General features: G+C 38.3%; 1 protein-coding gene across 1 annotated transcript in view; it reads left to right on the top strand.

Moving 5' to 3' along the window:
* PARVA (parvin alpha) overlaps nt 1-18,670 on the top strand; it is a 167,147-nt gene that overhangs the window by 125,437 nt on the left and 23,040 nt on the right. Inside the window, exons 5-6 of the mRNA XM_025848533.2 lie at nt 12,026-12,166; nt 18,373-18,488. Of these exons, the coding sequence (XP_025704318.2) occupies nt 12,026-12,166; nt 18,373-18,488 (257 nt within the window). The remainder of the gene's footprint in view (nt 1-12,025; nt 12,167-18,372; nt 18,489-18,670) is intronic.

Here is an 18,670-nt window from a genome sequence, read left to right as displayed (position 1 = left end):
AATAAAACTAAAAGGCAGCCTATGGAATAGGAGAACATATTTGCAAATGACACATCTGATAAAGGGTTAGTATCCAAAATATGTAAAGATATATAAAATATATAAAGAACTCAGCAACTCAACACCCAAAAACAAATGCTCTAATTAAAAAATGGGCAGAAGACATGAACAGACATTTCTCCAAAGAAGACATACAGATGGCCAACAGACACATGAAAACATGCTCATAATCACTTATCATCAGGGAAATGCAAATCAAAATGACAATGAGATACTGCCTCACAACTGTCAGAACGGCTAAAATCAAAAACTCAAGAAACAAGTGTTGGTGAGGACATGGAGAAATAAGAACCCTTGTGCACTGTTGGTGGGAAAGCAAACTGGTACATCCACTGTGAAAAACAATATGGAGGATCCTCAAAAAATTAAAAATAGAAATACCCTATTATCCAATAATTCCACTACTGGATATTTATGCAAAGAAAATGTAAACACTATATGCATCCCCATGTTTACTGCAACTTTACTTACAATAGCCAAATTATGGAAAGAACTTAAGTGTCTTGCCATTTGGGACAACATAGATGGGCCTAGAGAGTATTATGCTAAGTGAAATAAGTCAGAGAAAGACAAATACCATATAATTTCACTTATATGTGGAATCTAAAAAATAAACAAAAACAGAATCACAAACAGAGAACTGATGGTTGCCAAAGGGGAGGGGGCTTGGGGGAATGGGAAAAATAGTTGAAGGGGATTAAGAGGTACAAACTTCTAGTTATAAAATACATAATCATGAGGTTGAATGGTACAGCAAGGGAAACATAGTCAATAATATTGGAATGACTTTATATAGTGACAGATGGTAGATACACAACATGCTGAGCTTTTCATAATCTACATAATTATGGAATCACTATGTTGTTCACCTGAACCTTATATCAACTATACTTCAATTAAAAATAAAAATAATTAAAATAAAAAATAAAAGTTTGCTATATTGTCAAAAAAGATAAAACAGCCCAAGATTAAGATGTAGTTAAAAGTTATTCCAGATTATTAGTGCTTCCCAAGGTAGAAGCAAACATATTTCCTTTTAGAGGAATGAACTTTAAACCCAGTTCACAAAGAGCTCCCAAAGACGAAATTCCAAAAAAGCTAAAAATCAGAAATCGGGAAACACATGAGAAGCAAGGCACTTTGAGCAAAGATCAACAGAATAATAAACTGTAATTTCATCCTACAAATGCTATATATTAGCAACTGATCAGTCCTGGAATATAAAATATGTTTAAATATGTCAAAATAAAAATTTTAAAAGGCTTTTGAAAGGATGATTTTTAAAAAGTAGCTATCAAGGGGCACCTGGGGGGCTCAGTTGACTAAATGTCAGCTCAGGTCATGATCTCAGGGTCGTGAGGCCAAATTACAAGTTGGGCTCTGTGCTCAGCATGGAGTCTGCTTAAGATTCTCTCTCCCTCTCCCTCTGCCCCTCCCCCATGCTCACTCGCTCTCTCTCTCTAAATCATTTTTTAAAAAGTAGCTATCAAAGTTGAACAAGTCAGTGTAAAAGAGAACCAAACAGAACTTCTAGAAATGAAAAAAGAAAAAGTAGTCATTAAAAAACTCAATGGATTAGACACAACTAAAGGAAGAATTTGTGAACTAGAAGTTGGCACTGAAGAAATTACCCAGAAGGCAATTTAGAGAGACAACAGTGCCTAAAATAAGAAAGAGAATTAAAAGAGAGAGATTTTCTAAGAAAATCCAACATATAGCTAATTGGAATCCTAGCAGGAGAAGATAAGGAAAATGAAGAATAGGCAATATTTAAAGATATAATGAATGGGAATTTTCTAGAATTGGTGAATAATATGAATTCTCAGATTAAGGAAGCTTACAGACTCCCAAAGAGGATAAATAAATCTATACCTACACACTTTATAATGAAACCTAAGAATACTAAAGACAAAGAAATGATTAAAAGCAGAGAGAAAAGATAGATTACCTGTAAAGTAACAGCAGAGTGAAAGCTATCTTTCATCAGAAACAACAATAGCCAAAAGATATTGAAATGAAATCTTCAAAATTCAGAAAAAAATTGTCAAGTTGTAAGTTACCCAGAAAAAAAAGAAAAAAGCTGTTTTTAAAAAATGAGACTGAACTATAGGAAACTAACTGAGGTTTGCTGGAGGGGAGGTGTGTGGAGGGATGAGGTAACTGGGTGATGGGCATTAAGGAGGGCACTTGATATAATGAGCACTGGGTGTTATATGAAACTGATGAATCACTAAATTCTGCATCTGAAACTAATAATACACTATATGGTAATTAATTTGAATTTAAATTTAAACATTTTTAAAAATAAGAAAATGAAAACATTTTAAGCAAACATAAATTGAGAGAGTTTACTTCTAACAGACCCTCACTAAAAAGTATCTCTAAAGGATGTATTCCAGGAACAAGAAAAATGAACCCAAGAGAAAGATCTGAAATGCAACAAAAAATGATGAGTAGGGGCGCCTGGGTGGCTCAGTCGTTAAGCATCTGCCTTCGGCTCAGGTCATGATCCTGGCGTCCTGGGATCAAGCCCCACATCAGGCTCCCTGCTCCGCGGGAAGCCTGCTTCTCCCTCTCCCACTCCTCCTGCTTGTGTTCCTGCTCTCTCTCTCTCTCTCTCTCTCTCTCTCAAATAAATAAATAAAATCTTAAAAAAAAAATGAGCAAAGGTCACATGGTGGGTAGAATAAAGAGCTCAGAAATAAAACCATGCCTATATAGTCAATTAATGTATGACAAAGGAGGCAAGAATATACAACAGGGAAAAGATAGTCTCATCAACAAATGGTGTTGGGGAAACTGGACAGCAACATGCAAAAGAATGAAGCTGGACGACTTTCTTACACCATACACAAAAATAAACTTAAAATGGATTAAAGGCCTAAATGTAAGACCCGAAACCATAAAAATCTTAGAAGAGAACATAAGCAGTAATTTCTTTGACATTGGCCATAGCAGCATTTTTCTAGATATGGCTCCTAAGATATGGGAAATAAAAATAAACTGGGGGAACTACATCAAAATAAAAAGCATGAGAAAAAAAAAGATCAAAAGCCCAAAAAGGCAACATACTGAATGGGAGAAGATATTTGAAAATGATATATCTGATAAGGGGTTAATATACAAACTATATAAAGAACTTATACAAGTCAACACCAAAAAAATCAAATAATCCAATTAAAAATGGGCAGAGGACCTGAATAGAACATTTTTCCAAAGATGACATATAGATGGCCTACAGACACATGATAAAATGCTCAACATCAGTAACCATCAGGGAAATGTAAATCAAAACCACAATGAGATATCACCTTACACCAGTTAGAATGGCTAAAATCAAAGAAAAGAAACAACAACTTTTGGTGTTGGGAAAGAGAAAGGGAACCCTTGTGCACTGTTGGTGGGAATATAAATTGGTGCAGCCACTGTGGAAAACAGTATGGAGTTTCCTCAAAAAAATCAAAAATAGGAGGGGGGTAGGGGGATGGGTTAGCCCAGTGATGGGTATTAAGGAGGGCACGTATTGAATGGAGCACTGGGTGTTATATGCAAACAACGAATCATGGAACACTGCATCAAAAACTAATGATGTAATGTATGGTGACTAACATAACATAATGAAAGAAAATTAAAAATAGGAATACCCTACCATCCAATAATTCCACTACTATGTATTTATCCAAAGAAAACAAAAACACTAATTTGAAGATCTGTGCACCCCAGTGTTTCTTGCAGCATTATTTGTAATAGTCAAGATATGGAACCCAAGTGCCCATTGATAGATGAATGGATAAAGAAGTTGTGTGTGTGTGTGTGTGTGTGTGTACATATATATATATGAATATTAGCCATGCAAAAGAATGAGATCTTGCCATCTATGATAGTGTGGATGGGCCTAGAGGGTATTAGGCTAAGTGCAATAAGTCAGACTGAGAAAGCCAAATATCATATGATTTCACTTATGTGGAATGTAAAAAAAACATAACAAATGAATAAACAAAAAGCAGAATCATACCTATAAATACAGCAAACAAACTCATGGTTGCCAGAAGGAAGGTGTAGAGGATAGGCAAAATGGACAAAAGAGAATGGGAGGTACCGGTTTCCAATTATGGAATGAATAAATCATGGGAATAAAATGTACAGTATAGGAAATATAGTCAGTGATATGGTAATAGCGCTGTTACTGAAACTAGTGTAATGTGTGAAGTATACTCAAAAAAATTTTTTAATAAAATGAAATAAAAACCTATATCTACAATTAAAAAGATCACCATGGGGGGTAGATTGAAGCAATAATTAAATGAATATAAAACAATCAAAATAATGTCTAATTTGTTTATTTAAAAAAATAAGATAGGATACCAGACAATTATAGCATTTAAGTCAGGAAGAGTATGATTAGAGTCAAAGTATGCTCAGGTCCTGTATTATTTAGTAACAGGCTTAAGTGCAATAAGTCAGACTGAGAAAGCCTGGATCATTTCTATTAAGTTAAATACACATGATAAATCTTTTAGGGTGGCCACTAAAATAATAAAACAGAGTGTACAACCTCCCTACTAGCAATGAGAAAAAATGAAATGAGAGAAAATAGAAACCTTAAACCAAAAGAAAGCAAGGATGGAAGCGTGGATAAAAAACCAGAAAAGCAAATAGAAAGTTGAAAATAAGTTGGTAGACGTGAATCCAGGTATATTGATGAACCCACTCAATATAAATTGACTTTATCCATTTAAAAGATAAAGATTGTCAGACTAGATAGCCCAACAACATCTTGCTATATGCTATTTACAAGAGACAGTCTTAATTTATGAGGACAAAGAATGCTTTAAAGAATGGAAATAATGGGGCGCCTGGGTGGCTCAGTTGGTTAAATGACTGCCTTCGGCTCAGATCATGGTCCCGGGGTCCTGGGATCGAGTCCCGCATTGGGCTCCCTGCTCAGCGGAGAGCCTGCTTCTCCCTCTGACTCTCTCCCCTCTCATGCTGTCTCTCTCTCTCTCTCTCTCTCTCTCTCTCTCTCTCTCTAATAAATAAATAAATAAAATCTTAAAAAAAAAAAAGAATGGAAATAATTAGGGGTACCTGCATAGCTCAGTCAGTTAAGCATTTGACTCTTGAGCTCAGGGTGGTGAGTTCAAACCCCACATTAGAGTGGTTTAAAGAACAGAAATAATTACATACACTAGAGGAATACTAATTAAAAGAAAGCTGGGGTAACTATTTTAATATCTGACAAAACAGACTTTAAAGCAAAAAGCATTACTATAGGAAGTCTCTACATATTGAGGAGACTAAAGCTACTAGGAAAATACGGACATTTTAAACCTAAATGTATTTTTTTGTGCATCACTATATAAAAATGAATCAGAATTACAAGGATATGATAAATTGTCATCACAGTGTTAGATTTTTAACATATATCTGTTAATAAACACATTAAGAAAAAGGTTCATAAGGATAGAGAAGATTTGGAGAATACAATTAACCAGCCACACCAAAACTAGAGCATTCTTTTCTTTTTTTTTTAAGATTTTATTTATTTATTTGACAGAGAGAGAGACAGCGAGAGAGGGAACACAAGCAGGAGGAGTGGGAGAGGAAGAAGCAGGCTTCCCGCGGAGCAGGGAGCCTGATGCGGGGCTCAGTCCCAGGACGCTGGGATCATGACCTGAGCCGAAGGCAGACGCTTAATGACTGAGCCACCCAGGCGCCCCTATTTTCAACTGCATATGGAACACTTACAAAATTTGACTATGTCCATAAAGTGTGTCTTAACAAATTGTTATACAGACCAAATTCTCTGGCCATGATACAAAAAAAAAAAAAAATTCTAACAAAGCCTCTCTGTATGTTTGGAAAACACAAATGTAATAACTCAGGAATCACTCATACTGGAAAGAGTATTTTATGTACTCTAATTCTCTGAAGGATGGTTCCATTAATATAGTATAATATATATAGTAACTGTTTGCTAGAACATCCCAGTTTCTCTACCATTCAGAGTAATTGAGTTTATTCTGTTTTGATACTTCAGAAGTTTCTGAATACTATTTCATTGTTTTCTAAAAATAATCTCTCCAAAAGCACTTTGGGATGCTAAATTCAAAAACAAGTGAAAGATTTACAAAATAATCCTGAGGAAATTTTCTAAATAGCATCCTATTTCAAAATCATGCCTATTACTTTATAACAAGTTAAACTAATGATGAACAATTTACAGAACTATAGAAACATGAAAGAAACAATTTCATGGAAGAATAAAATTTCAGCAATAGAAAAATTTCATGTAGCTAGCTGAAATTAGCCTAATAAAGAGCAAAAGAGAAAAACCAGGAGTCTTGAGAAAGAAATTATCTTTAAATACTTAGCAACAATGAGTGTAATTACTATTTAACTGTAGGGATATTTGAGTGGATCTGTTAAATTTGGGGGGTTGAGTATTTTTAAAAATAAAGTAGGGGATAGAAATAGAAGAGGTCCTCAAATCTTTTATTTTAAAATGTCATGAATTTGAAATAAATGATATAAGCTTACAAAATAGAGATAACTATGTTTTATCTTATTTCCATACTCAGAGACTCAAATAAACAATAATAGGACTAATAAGGAGATTTGGTAAGATGATTCTATTTAAGAAGAAAATCTGTAAGGCAGCAGCTTTTCTTTTTACTAGCAATAATCAGCTGGTAACACACGCATGCACACACACACGTTTACTGAAACTTTAATACAAATAAGAAAAAGGTGGCTTATAACCTGACTATATATCTAGAGAGGAATGTTCGAATAAGATATAAGTCTCATAATATATTATGCAAATTTTTAAATGAGTTATATCAATATGTACTGGCATAAAAAGATACTCATATGTTTGAGTGAGACATGTATCATACAGAGTCATGTTTAGAAACTGAAAAGATAATAGAAAAGATCAATGAAACTAAGAGCTGGATTTTTTTAAGAGATAAACAGAATTGACAGAACTTTAGCTAGACTCACAGAGAGAGAACTCAAAATCAGAAAAGAAAGAGGAGACATTATAATTGGTACTACAGAAATACAAAGGATCATAAGAGACTACTATGAATAATTATACACCAACAATTGTACAACCTAGAAGAAATTGATAAATTCCTGGAAATATGCAACCTACCAAGACTAGATCATGAAGAAATAGAAAATCTGACCAAATGACTGTTAGTAAGGAGACTGAATCAGTAACCAAAAAGTCCCCAACAAACAAAAGCCCAGGACCAGATGGCTTCACTGGTGAATTCTATCAAACATTTAAAAAAAAATTAATACCAATCCTTCTCAGACTCTTCCCAAAAATAGAAGAGGTGGGAACACTTCCAGACTCATTTTACAAAACTAGTGTTACTCCAGTGCTAAAACCAGACAAGGACACCATAAGAAAATTGCAGCAATATCCCTAATGAACATAGGTACAAATGTCCTCAACAAAATATTAACAAAGTGAATTCAACAATACATTAAAAGAATCATACACCATGATCAAGTGGGATTTATTCCAAGGATGCAAGAATGGTTTCACATCCACAAATCAATCAGTGTGATATGCCACATTAGTAAAATGAAGGATAAAAATTATATGATCATCTCAATAGATGTAGAAAAAGCATTTGACAAAATTCCACATCCATTCATGATAAAAATTCTCAACAGAGTGGGTACAGAGAGGACACATCTCTACATAATAAAAGTTTTATATGACAAGCCCACATACCCAATGGTGAGAAGCCGGAAGCTTTTTCTCTAAGATAAGGAACAAGACAAGGATGCCCACCCTCAGAAAGAAATTAAGAAAACAATCCCATGTACAACCACATCAAAAAGAATAAAATACCAAGGAATAAACTTAACCAAGGAGGTGAAAGACCTTTACACTTAAAACTATAAGACATTGCTGAAAGAAATTGAAGATCACAAATGGTAAGATATTCTGTGTTCATGGATTAGAATAATTAATATTGTTAAAATGTCCATACTACCCAAAGCAATCTACAGATTCAGTGCAATCCCTATTGAGATTCCAGTGGCAGTTTTCACAGAATTAGGGGAGTGGGGGAAATTGGCTTCCACTTATGAAATAAGAAATGGGAATAAAAGACACAGCATAAGGAATATAGTAAATGTTGTAATGGAGATGTATCAAGACAAATGGTAGCTACATTTGTGGTGAACATAGCATAGTAAATAAACTTGTTGAATCACTATTTTGTACACCTGAAACTATTGTAACATTTTGTGTCAGTTATATGCAAATGAAAATAAATAGATAAAAATAAAGACACATTGTCCAGAAAAAAAAGAAAATAGAACAAATGATCCTAAAATTTGTATGGAACGACACAAGACCTCAAAAAGCCAAAACAATCCTGACAAAGAATAAGCTGGAGGCACCATGCTCCCTGACTTCAAACTGTATTACAAAGCTCCAGAGTCAAAATAGTATGGTATTGGCATAAAAACAGACACATGTGTTAATGGAACAGAATAGAGAGCCTGGAAATAAAGCCACACATATATGGCCAATTAATTCATGACAAAGGAGCCAAGAATATACAGTTTCTTCAATAAATGGCATTGGGAAAAGTGGACAGCCATATGCAAAAGAATGAAAGTGGACCTCTATTTTACAACATACACAAACACTAACTCAAAATGGGTCTTGAGACTTGAACATAAGACCTGAAACCATAAAACTCCTACAAGAAAACATAGGCACTAATCTCCTTGACATTGGCCTCAGGGATGATTTTTTTTTGATTTGATACAAAAAGCAAAGGTAACACAAACAAAAATAAGTGGGACTACATCAAAATAAAAAGCTTCTGCACAGCAAAGGAAACCATCCATAAAATGAAAAGGTAACCTACCAAATGGGGGGAAATGTTTGCTAGGGGTTAATATCCAAATATATAAAGCACTCATGGAACTGAATAGCAAAAAAAAGGGGGGGGTGCAAATACATCTAATTTAAAAATGCACAGAAGATCTGAATAGACGCTTTTCCCAAGAAGACACTCAGATGGCTAACAGACACATGAAAAGGTGCACAACATCAGTAATCGTCAGAGAAAGGCAAACCAAAACCACAATAAGATACTACCTAACACCAGTCAGAATGGCTAGTGTCAGAATGACAAGAAATAACAAATATTGGCAAGGATGTGGAGAAAAGGGAACCTTCATGCACTGTTGCTAAGAATGTAAATTGGTGCAGCCAGTGTGGAAAACAATATGGGGGTTCTTTAAAAAATTAAAAATGAAAATACCATATGATCCACTGATTCTACTTCTGGTTATTTGTCTAAAGAAGAAAATGAAAATGCTAACTTGAAAGCTATGTGCGTCCCTATGTTCACTGCAGCATTATTTACAACAGCCAAGATATGAAGACAACTTAAGTGTCTATCAACGGATGAATGGATAAAGAAGATATGGCATATGTATATTTATACAGTGGAGTATTATTTGATCGTAAAGAAAGAATAAAATCTTGCCGTTTACAACAATGTAGATGGACTTTGAGGACACTATGCTAAGTGAAATATGATATGATCTTACTTATATATTGAATCTTTATTTAAAAAAAAAAAGCTCACAGGTACAGAGAAGAGAGTGGTGGTCACCAGAGGTAAGGGGTTGGGGGTTGGGCAGAGTGGGTAAAGGCAGTCAAAAGGCACACCAAAAATGAATTATATCCATATATATTGACATAGATACTCATGATGTATGTTTGAATGGAAAAAAAGGTAGCAGAAAAATATATACATGGTAATCTCTTTCATTAAAGGAGAATGAGAAAGAGAGAGAACTCTGTGAGTGTGAACATGAAAAGATACATGTAAAACTATTAATAAAGGTTACTTCAGATATTCTATCTACTCAAATCTACGTTATACCAACATCAGTGCCTAAAGTAAAATATCCAATAAAAATTAAAAGCAAAAAAATAAACCCAAAGCATAACTAAAGTAGAAAAAAAAGTAAAGCAGAATTACATTTCCTCCAAAATTAGTAATGCAAAAGAAATAAGCAAACCATAAAAAGTCTCCTCCTGAATAATGCCAGATGCTAAAAATCAGAACGTTTTTAAGAAGAAAGCATTATAATGTTAGTATTGTGACAATTAAAAAATATTGGCAAAAACAGAAAAAAACAAGTGTTCTAGTAGGTAATGTCTTAAATCCAGTTTTAAAAAAAAAGAACAGAATGGACAAAATGCAAAAAAAAAAGTTAGTGAGCTAGAAAACAGACTCAGAGACCTAAGAAGTCCAATGCCAGCAGAAGGTTATAAATATGAAAAATCACAGGCAATGATACACCACAACAGAGCCGGCTGGAGAGTGGTTCTGACGCTGCCACTCCTCCCCTGACCCCCACCCCAAGCATTCTCCCAAGACACTTATCACTATCCTAAGCTGGTTATCTTTTTCTCTTAGCCAAGAGAAGGTTTCAGAAGTTTCCTTAACCTAGCACTTTGGGCAGCCTCTACCAAACTACCAAAATTGTGATTGCGACATAAGATACAAACAACTTGTCATTTCTTCAGTAGGAGAGGATCCAAGACAAGAATTCACAGCCTAAAAATAGAAAAAGCACACACGGTCTCTTCAAGTTCAAACAATCAAGAGGAACATTTAAATATAGGCTTATTAGATCCCTGACATTTAGAAATAAAGAATGATGGCCGTAAGCAACTAAAGAGAAGAGAAGGAGAACACTCGGGCCTTCACAGATGAGAAGAACTTGAGCTCAGTCTATCCAGGTGCAGAAAAGAATTCTTAAATCCACAGAACCTGCAGAAATTTCTTCAAAGAATTACCCAGTGCATATTTAACCGAATAAGCCACAACTACTGAAAAATAAAAAATAATGTAAGCAATGAGGGGATCATTGACATAAAGTTTAATTCTTTTGGAGGGTAGTCCTTAAAAATGAAGGAAAAAGGCATTTTAACCTATTTCAGAGTGTCAAGTCTATCAATCCTGAATGAGTTGTGGAGAGTAGATTAGCTGAATCCAACAGCAGATAACACTTCCCATTCGGAAATCCAAAAGTTGTTCTAACAGATAAAAATTTAGACCAATGAAATGATTAGACTGTGTTTTGCCTGTAAGTATTATGGGGTTATGCCATTGCATGCAAGAACAATTGATTTTAAAACATACCATTTTACAAGTACCACTCAAAAAAAGAAAAATCATTTAAATTACTAGTAACTTACTTTCTTTTTCCTTAGAATTTTTATTTCCTACTTTTGGAAAGTGTTCTTCTAGGCTGATTGAGACATAGAAGTGGCCACACTGTGAAGAGCTAGGACCCAAGGCACCCACGTGGAAACAGTGAGAACTCCTGTCTTCCACCTAGCTGACCACAACTATAGAATGTCATCAATTTGAAGACACTGATTTCAGTGTTGTTAAAATGGGGTGGTGGTGGTGGGGGAAGTATGCCCTAGAATTCATGAAACAGGACACATCAAATAAGTTACATTCCAGGTGGATTTAAGAGGAAAAGAGGTCCTTGGAACAGATAAATGTGATTCAGCATGACACATGCGTACACACACAAGACAGAAGTGTGCAAAAGACCCAGGGGAGGCACACAAGGCTTTCTAGTCGGGGCCCAGAGTATGCTTGGAGAAGGCAGAGTTGAAAAGAAGGAAAAATCCAGAATGGTGGAAAAGGGTTCAATTATGACAGGCTGGGTTACATGCCCCACTTCTGTGCTCCTGGGAGAGTCACAAACTCTCACAATACTGGTCTCACCAGTACCACCATCAGATGAGGGGAGGGCAGTGTCCCTCACATAGCAGGTGCTCAGTATACACTTGTGGAGTGAGCGAATGTGTGAGTGCAGGAGTACGTGTGAGTTGGGGTTGTCTGTGGCTGGAGATAACAGTGGCTCTCTTTCCCCCTCGTCACCCCAGAGAAGCTTGAGAGTGAGAAGCTGAACGTTGCTGAAGTCACCCAGTCAGAGATTGCTCAGAAGCAAAAGCTGCAGACTGTCCTGGAGAAGATCAATGAAACCCTGAAACTTCCTCCCAGGAGCATCAAGTGGAACGTGGACTGTGAGTTTTACAAAGAAGGATGGGGCTGTCGTCCCCTCCCTAGGGTTTCCCCAAGAGGCCATCCAGGAAGCTGGCAGGCCCACGGTGGGGGGTGCAAACCCATTTATCATTGAGCGAGATGTGCCTGTCCTTAGAGAACTTCTCTGTGCTGCTGGGAAAAGAACAAAGTCCGGTGTGCCCTCCTGTGAAGGGCTGATTGTAGCAAGTTCATGGGAGATGAGGAGGAGGAGGCTCCTCCTGACTGAGCTCCTCCTGAGCCCCAGCACAACCTTTTGAGAAAGTCTCCAACTCAGAGAGCCTTCAGGACGTGGGGATCCCTACGTTCAGGCAGCTGAGGAGCAAGGGTACAAGGACTTGGCTCTGTTCTTAAGCCCATGCCCTTCCTCTCAGCCCCATATTTTCCAGAAGGAGCAAAGATCTGGCTGAGATTGCAGGCCCTGGAACAGGATTTTCAAATTCAGGTTGCATGGCTAGTGTAGCTCCAGGGTCTGGGAAAGTGTAAACTGTCCATTCTTTTGCTTTGCTGCCTTAAGGGCCCGCCGGTCTACTGTGGACACGATGAGTCCCTACCAGAATCCGCATTAAATCAGCAAATCAGGTGAATCCAGTGGCAGCAACAGATTTCTCTGTTGTTTTCTTCTTTGTGATAGATGAAAAGAAGAATTCAGATTAATAGAATGATCTAGATTGTGTTCTCTGCTGTTACGTATCACAGGGTTAAGTACTAGACCGTACCATATCCAGTTTATACAACTTACAGTGGACACCTTCCCTCCCCACCAAAACCAAAAAACAAAACAAAACACGCCTTTCCAACTTGGGAAAGAAAAGAAAATCTTTACCCCTCAACTTAGAGACCCAGTAGCTGCCAGACACAACCTCTTCAGCGAGTTTCTAGCATCTGATATTGGAGGCGAGACACCAGGTGCCCCCTGCAGCATAATTACATCTTTGCGTGCACAGCACACAGTGCTTGGAACGGGGTATCTGCTGCCTGACAGAAACACCCAAGAGCAGGTGGAGGAGAGGCCAAGCCCTGGCCCTGGACGCTGCCCCAGGGTCTGGGAATGCTAATAGTGTTGGGGGGAGGGGAAGGGAGGGCACCTGATTACGTGTGCCGGAGCTGCATCTACATTTTGGAAATCCACAACAGTCGTGAGAATTAAAGTCTTCTGATGAAGACCGCTTCTTAGTTTCATTTCATCCTATTTCCTACCCCCTGAATATGGACCATCTCCATGTACCCCTCCAAACAAAACAAAACACCTTTTAACTTACCAGGGAATCCAGTTTGGGAAAGACTGAGATAGAAGAATGGGGCTTTTTTTTTTTTTTTTAAGATTTATTTGTGGGCACCTGGGTGGCTCAGTCAGTTAAGTATCTGCCTTTGGCTCAGGTCATGATCCTGGGGTCCTGGGATCGAGCCCCACATCAGGCTCCTTGCTCAGTGGGGAGTCCGCTTCTCCCTCTGTCTCTCCCCCCTCACTCATATTCTCTTTCACTCACTCTCTCTAATAAAAAAAAGATTTTTATTTATTTATTTGAGAGAGAGAGAGCGCAAGCGCACGCATGAGTGGGGGGAGAGGCAGAGGGAGAGAATCTCCAGCAGACTCAGTGCTGAGCTCAGAGCCCCACCCGGGCTCAGTCTCACAACCCTGAGATTATGACCTCAGCTGAAACCAAGAATCGGACACTAAAACTGATTGAGCCACCCAGGTGCCCCAGAAGAATGGAACTTTTTAAAGCCACTTCAGGACCATTGTCTTCAGTGGCTTTTAATGATTTGTTTGGTCGCATTTACCTTCATTTCTTATAGGAAAATGTGAAAATAATCCCCCGTATTATCACTCTCATCTAGCTGTTTCCATTTTTTGCCCACTACTGTCCACATCCATGCTTATTTTTACTTGATGAAGTCACATACACTCTGGTGTTTTACTTTCTCTTAATATTAGATCACACTTCCTATATTCCCAAGTAGTCTTTGTACTTACTTTTGCTTCTATTTCATGGGGGAGATAATCCCATAGTAAATTTAAACCCTATGTTGACGTTGATCCTATTAGGACATTGGTTCGCCTGTGGCTCCTATCAGATAGGGCCAAGTTGAATGTCTTAGGTTGTGTCTCTTTTTGCTTCTCTTAAATTATTCCTGTCAGATAGATTTCCAAAACTGAGATGAATTACTAGGTCAGAGGGATAATTATCTCAGTGGCTAGCTCCCTGTGATGCCTGTTTACAAGCAGCAGTAGCTTCTTCCATAAGGAATGTGGTGGGCCTAACTCCTAGGGAGAAGTTCCGTCCCTCCTGTTCTCCTAACTGGGTGTTTGACATTTTTTCATCTTTCCAGTCAGGATAAAGGTGTCAGGGACAGCTGTGAGTTACCAAGGTTCTTCACCTAGTGCTTTAGGGAAATCTTTTCTTTCTGTTCTATTCACAGCAATTTTCATTACTAAAATTTTATAAGGTGAAGATAAAAGAAATTTAAATATGAAGATCTAACATATTTATGGTGCTTTCTGTATGCTTTGTACTATTCTAAACAGTTTACATCTTTTGATCCTTATAATCCACACTCATCTAAGGTAAGAATTCTATTATGCCCGGGCACCTGGGTGGCTCAGTTGGTTGAGCGACTGCCTTCGGCTCAGGTCATGATCCCAGAGTCCCGGGATCAGGTCCCACATCGGGCTCCCTGCTCAGCAGGGAGTCTGCTTCTCTCTCTGACCCTACCCCCTCTGTGCTGTCTCTCTCTCTCTCTCTCTCTCTCTCAAATAAATAAATAAAAATAAAACTTAAAAAAGAATTCTATTATGCCCATTTTACAGATGGAAAAATAGAGGCCAAGAGAGGTTAAGAAACAATTTATGTAAGCTTCATGAGGTCAGGGATTTTTGTCTCTTCACTAGCAAATCCCCAAAATCTAGAAGAGTGACTGGCAATTACTAAGCACAGTAATATTTGCTAAAGGAGTATTGTCGTCCAAGGTCACACAGGTGGTTAAGTGATGGAGCCAGGAATGAGAGCCAGAGAGTCTGGTCCTGGAGCCTGTGCACTAAGCCTGCACATGGTGTTCCTCTAAGCTGCCCACCCAAAGACGGGAACTGTCACCTGGTGGTGTGCTCCATCAAGTTGTGCGTGTGTATGTAAGAAATAAATGTGTGTATACATACTTATGTAAATATATTTTTATAAAGATGAAATCAGTCTGTATATGTTTAGAAGATGTATATCTTGACAGATCATTAAATACTCTGTCACTTTTAACATTATGTAACAGGACATTGTATGGGTATATCATAAGCTATTTAATTAATGATGGATTTTTGAGATTGTTTTCCTTTTTTTTTTTTCACTCTTATCAATATAGCCTGATGAGTTCTCTCCACTCATAGCCACAATTACTTCTTCAGGCTAAATACCCAGGAATGGTATTTTAGGGCCAAAGTATATGTACATTTCTAAGGTCATGATACATATTGTCAAATTGCCTCCCCAAAAAATGACACCAATTTATATTTCCACTACAACTCCTATTTGGAGGACTATTTCTAACTCAGCAGCTCCTCTGAAATTGTTTTTCAGCTCTCGGTACAGTGGCTAAGTGCCCAGTTTATAGAGTACAGCCTTGGCCCTACTCTAGATCTGCACATTGCCATCTTGACTTGAGCGCAAGATCACAGTGGTTCTAGATTCTGTCTAGCATCGGGGAGAAAACCAGGAGACATGCTCAGAGGTGACAATGAGGAGGGTACCCAAATATGCAAAGGTTGTTAGGATTTGTCTTAATGGAAAAAGATGTTGTATCTTTAGCCTAAAGAAATTTTTGAAATAGGAAACTACCATGTTTTCGTTTTTATTTTAATGTTCCTTTCCAAGTCTTGGCCATAAGCACATGTCTGTATGTGTGTGCATATATGTATGTATATGTATACATATATGTATATGTATTGTATCTGTATGTCCATTAAGTGTATATATTTACATTGTTTCTATTGTTTCTGTTTAACATTACATTATTAATATTTATAGTTACATTGTTTCAACAGTGATCTTCAGTGCATAGAAACTATTCCATTATGTGGGTATACCATAATTTATTAAAGCAGTGATTATTAAACCATGCTTGGCCCAACCTAATGATTTGCTAGGAGGAACTCAGACATCACTGAAGAGAGAGGCAGCTGTGGGTGGGCTGCAGTCAGGACTTGGGGACCAGAGCACTTGTACTTTTTTTCTTGTCTGTGTTGCCTAATGGCTTTTAAACAAAGGGTTTCTCTGCATAATAAAAATTTTCTTTTGAAAACCACTGGTCTAAACTAGCCTCTGGTTATTAGACATGGTGTTTTCCAGATTTTTTTAATGATGATATATCACATAATAATTAACATCTTTGCACATGTAGTGTGTGGGGAGAGAGAAACTGTAATTTACTTCTTTTGAAAAAACTGCCAGGAGGACAGAACCCTCATCAGAAGAGACTGGCATCTGTATGGTGCATATAAAATAGCTCCGTGTTGCTTAGTGAGACAGTCAAGATGAAGTTCAGGTCACCAGTGTGTACGAACCACCTTTTCGACCACACCTTCTCTAGCATCACGTTTTGTCATTAAAAGGGAGAGAGTTAGCCAATGTCCTTACAGCCCTCGGTGCCCGGACCGATGGTGTGGCAGTTCTGATCAGATGGGCAAACCCAATGATGCCTCTGCCCAGCAGCGAGCACAACTTAGCAGTAGGTCACTCACATGCGAGGAGCCTTTTTTGAGGCTGTCACTGTGGGTGAAACTTTGGATGATGTCTAAAAGCCCAGAACTAAAAAGTGTCTTCTGGAAGGCTGAGTTAGGAGCAGATCATCTGCTGTATGTTGGTGTGGAGCTGTTGCTCAGTGGAAAACCTTCTTCGAAATAGCAGTGATAACAAGTAACTCTAATGAGTTCCCAAGGAATGTCTGAGTCATTTCCTTTTCTTGGTGATTTCTTAAAGCTTCTGCTGAAGCAGATTCATCAATCCCAGGGCAGACAGAGCGACACCCTAATAATGGGCCCCGTTTGTGCTAAGTACACAAAATGAGCATGTTTTGTTCTTTCCTTAAGTGCCCCTCTGTAAAGAGGAGCCCATGAGGCTGATAGGACCGTGAAGGCAGGTAAAGTATCTGGTGAATTTTTCCTTTTAGGAGAAAGAAAGAGCAGAGTGTTGACATGACTTAATTGCCTAGGTGCCAGGTATTTTCTCCTAAGTTATAATAAAAAATATATATATATCAACCATTCCTAGGTACCTGCTATGTGCTGGAAGCTTTGCTTTCATTCTGCACAGGTAGTGTTATCCCCATTTATGAAGATGAGCACATTGAGGCTCAGAGGCCTTCAGTGGTCTCCCCAAGGTCATGTAGGCAGGAAACCAATACAGAGCTTACCAACTGAGAACTAAAGCTCCAGTCTGCCTGACCCCACCCGATGTGTACCCATTATGTCACAGCATTTTTCTCCTCTCAGCTGCTGCAAAAACTACAACTCAGTGGTTGCTCACCCTTCTCTAGTACGAGTGGTTTAACATCTAGCATGCTGCTCAGTAGCTGTAGAAGCTAGTTGGGTCATAAACATCCTCTCCCAGCTATTTCCCAAGGGGCACTGCTTACGCTGACCATACACAGTACTCAAAAGAGCAACAAAGCCCTTTAGATATGTCATGACTTCCTCAAGGGACTGTAAGCCCTGAACAAAGGAAAGGATCCAGTGTTCCTGACTCAGTGTTCATTTATTGAGGACGTGCTTTGGGTAGAGCCTTGGGACACAAGGAGTGGTGATAACCCAGAGTTCACAGTCAAGTGGGAAGGGAAAGAGGATGCACAGCAGACATGCTCATGGTTATTAGAATAGAATGAACAAAAACATGGGGGTGGCAGAGGGCTGATCTGATCTCAAAATTCAGCGTTGTCAGGGGCCCTACTGGAAACTTGGATTAGAGTGGAGAGGCACTATATTGGAAATCCAGCAATAACATGATCCAAGAAGCAGCTCCATGGGACTTGGCCAAGAATGAGGGGGCCTAACAGGGAGGCCTGTGAGATCCTTAGTGGGGGGTTGTGGGGGTGTGGGGGATAGAAGGTATATTGGGTGTGGTACTGCTACATTTTGAATATCTGCTTATATTTGCCTAGGATCTGGAAGAAGATTCTCTAATTTTTAAATCATCTTTTATTTCAGCTGTTCATGCCAAGAGCCTGGTAGCCATCTTGCATCTGCTGGTTGCTCTGTCCCAGTATTTCCGGGCACCAATCCGACTCCCAGATCATGTCTCCATCCAAGTGGTTGTGGTCCAGGTAAGACAGCACGACAAACATCTGCGCCCTTAAAGAGGGATAGAGGCTGAGTTCGTAAGGGAGCTAAGGCAGCCTGGGGAGCATATTACAAGGATAGTGCAATGAATGCTGAGTATCCTTGATGTGCTCTATGTTGGAAGGCAGGTGAGTGCACTGCCCGATGCATGTGGGCAGCAATCAGT

Source organism: Callorhinus ursinus, unplaced genomic scaffold, assembly GCF_003265705.2.
Source record: "Callorhinus ursinus isolate GAN/ISIS: 27379988/994484 unplaced genomic scaffold, GSC_fseal_2.0 scaffold49, whole genome shotgun sequence".
In the NCBI taxonomy this organism is placed as follows: domain Eukaryota; kingdom Metazoa; phylum Chordata; class Mammalia; order Carnivora; family Otariidae; genus Callorhinus; species Callorhinus ursinus.
Note: the sequence above shows the minus strand (reverse complement) of the source record. Positions and strands in the feature narration are given on the sequence as shown.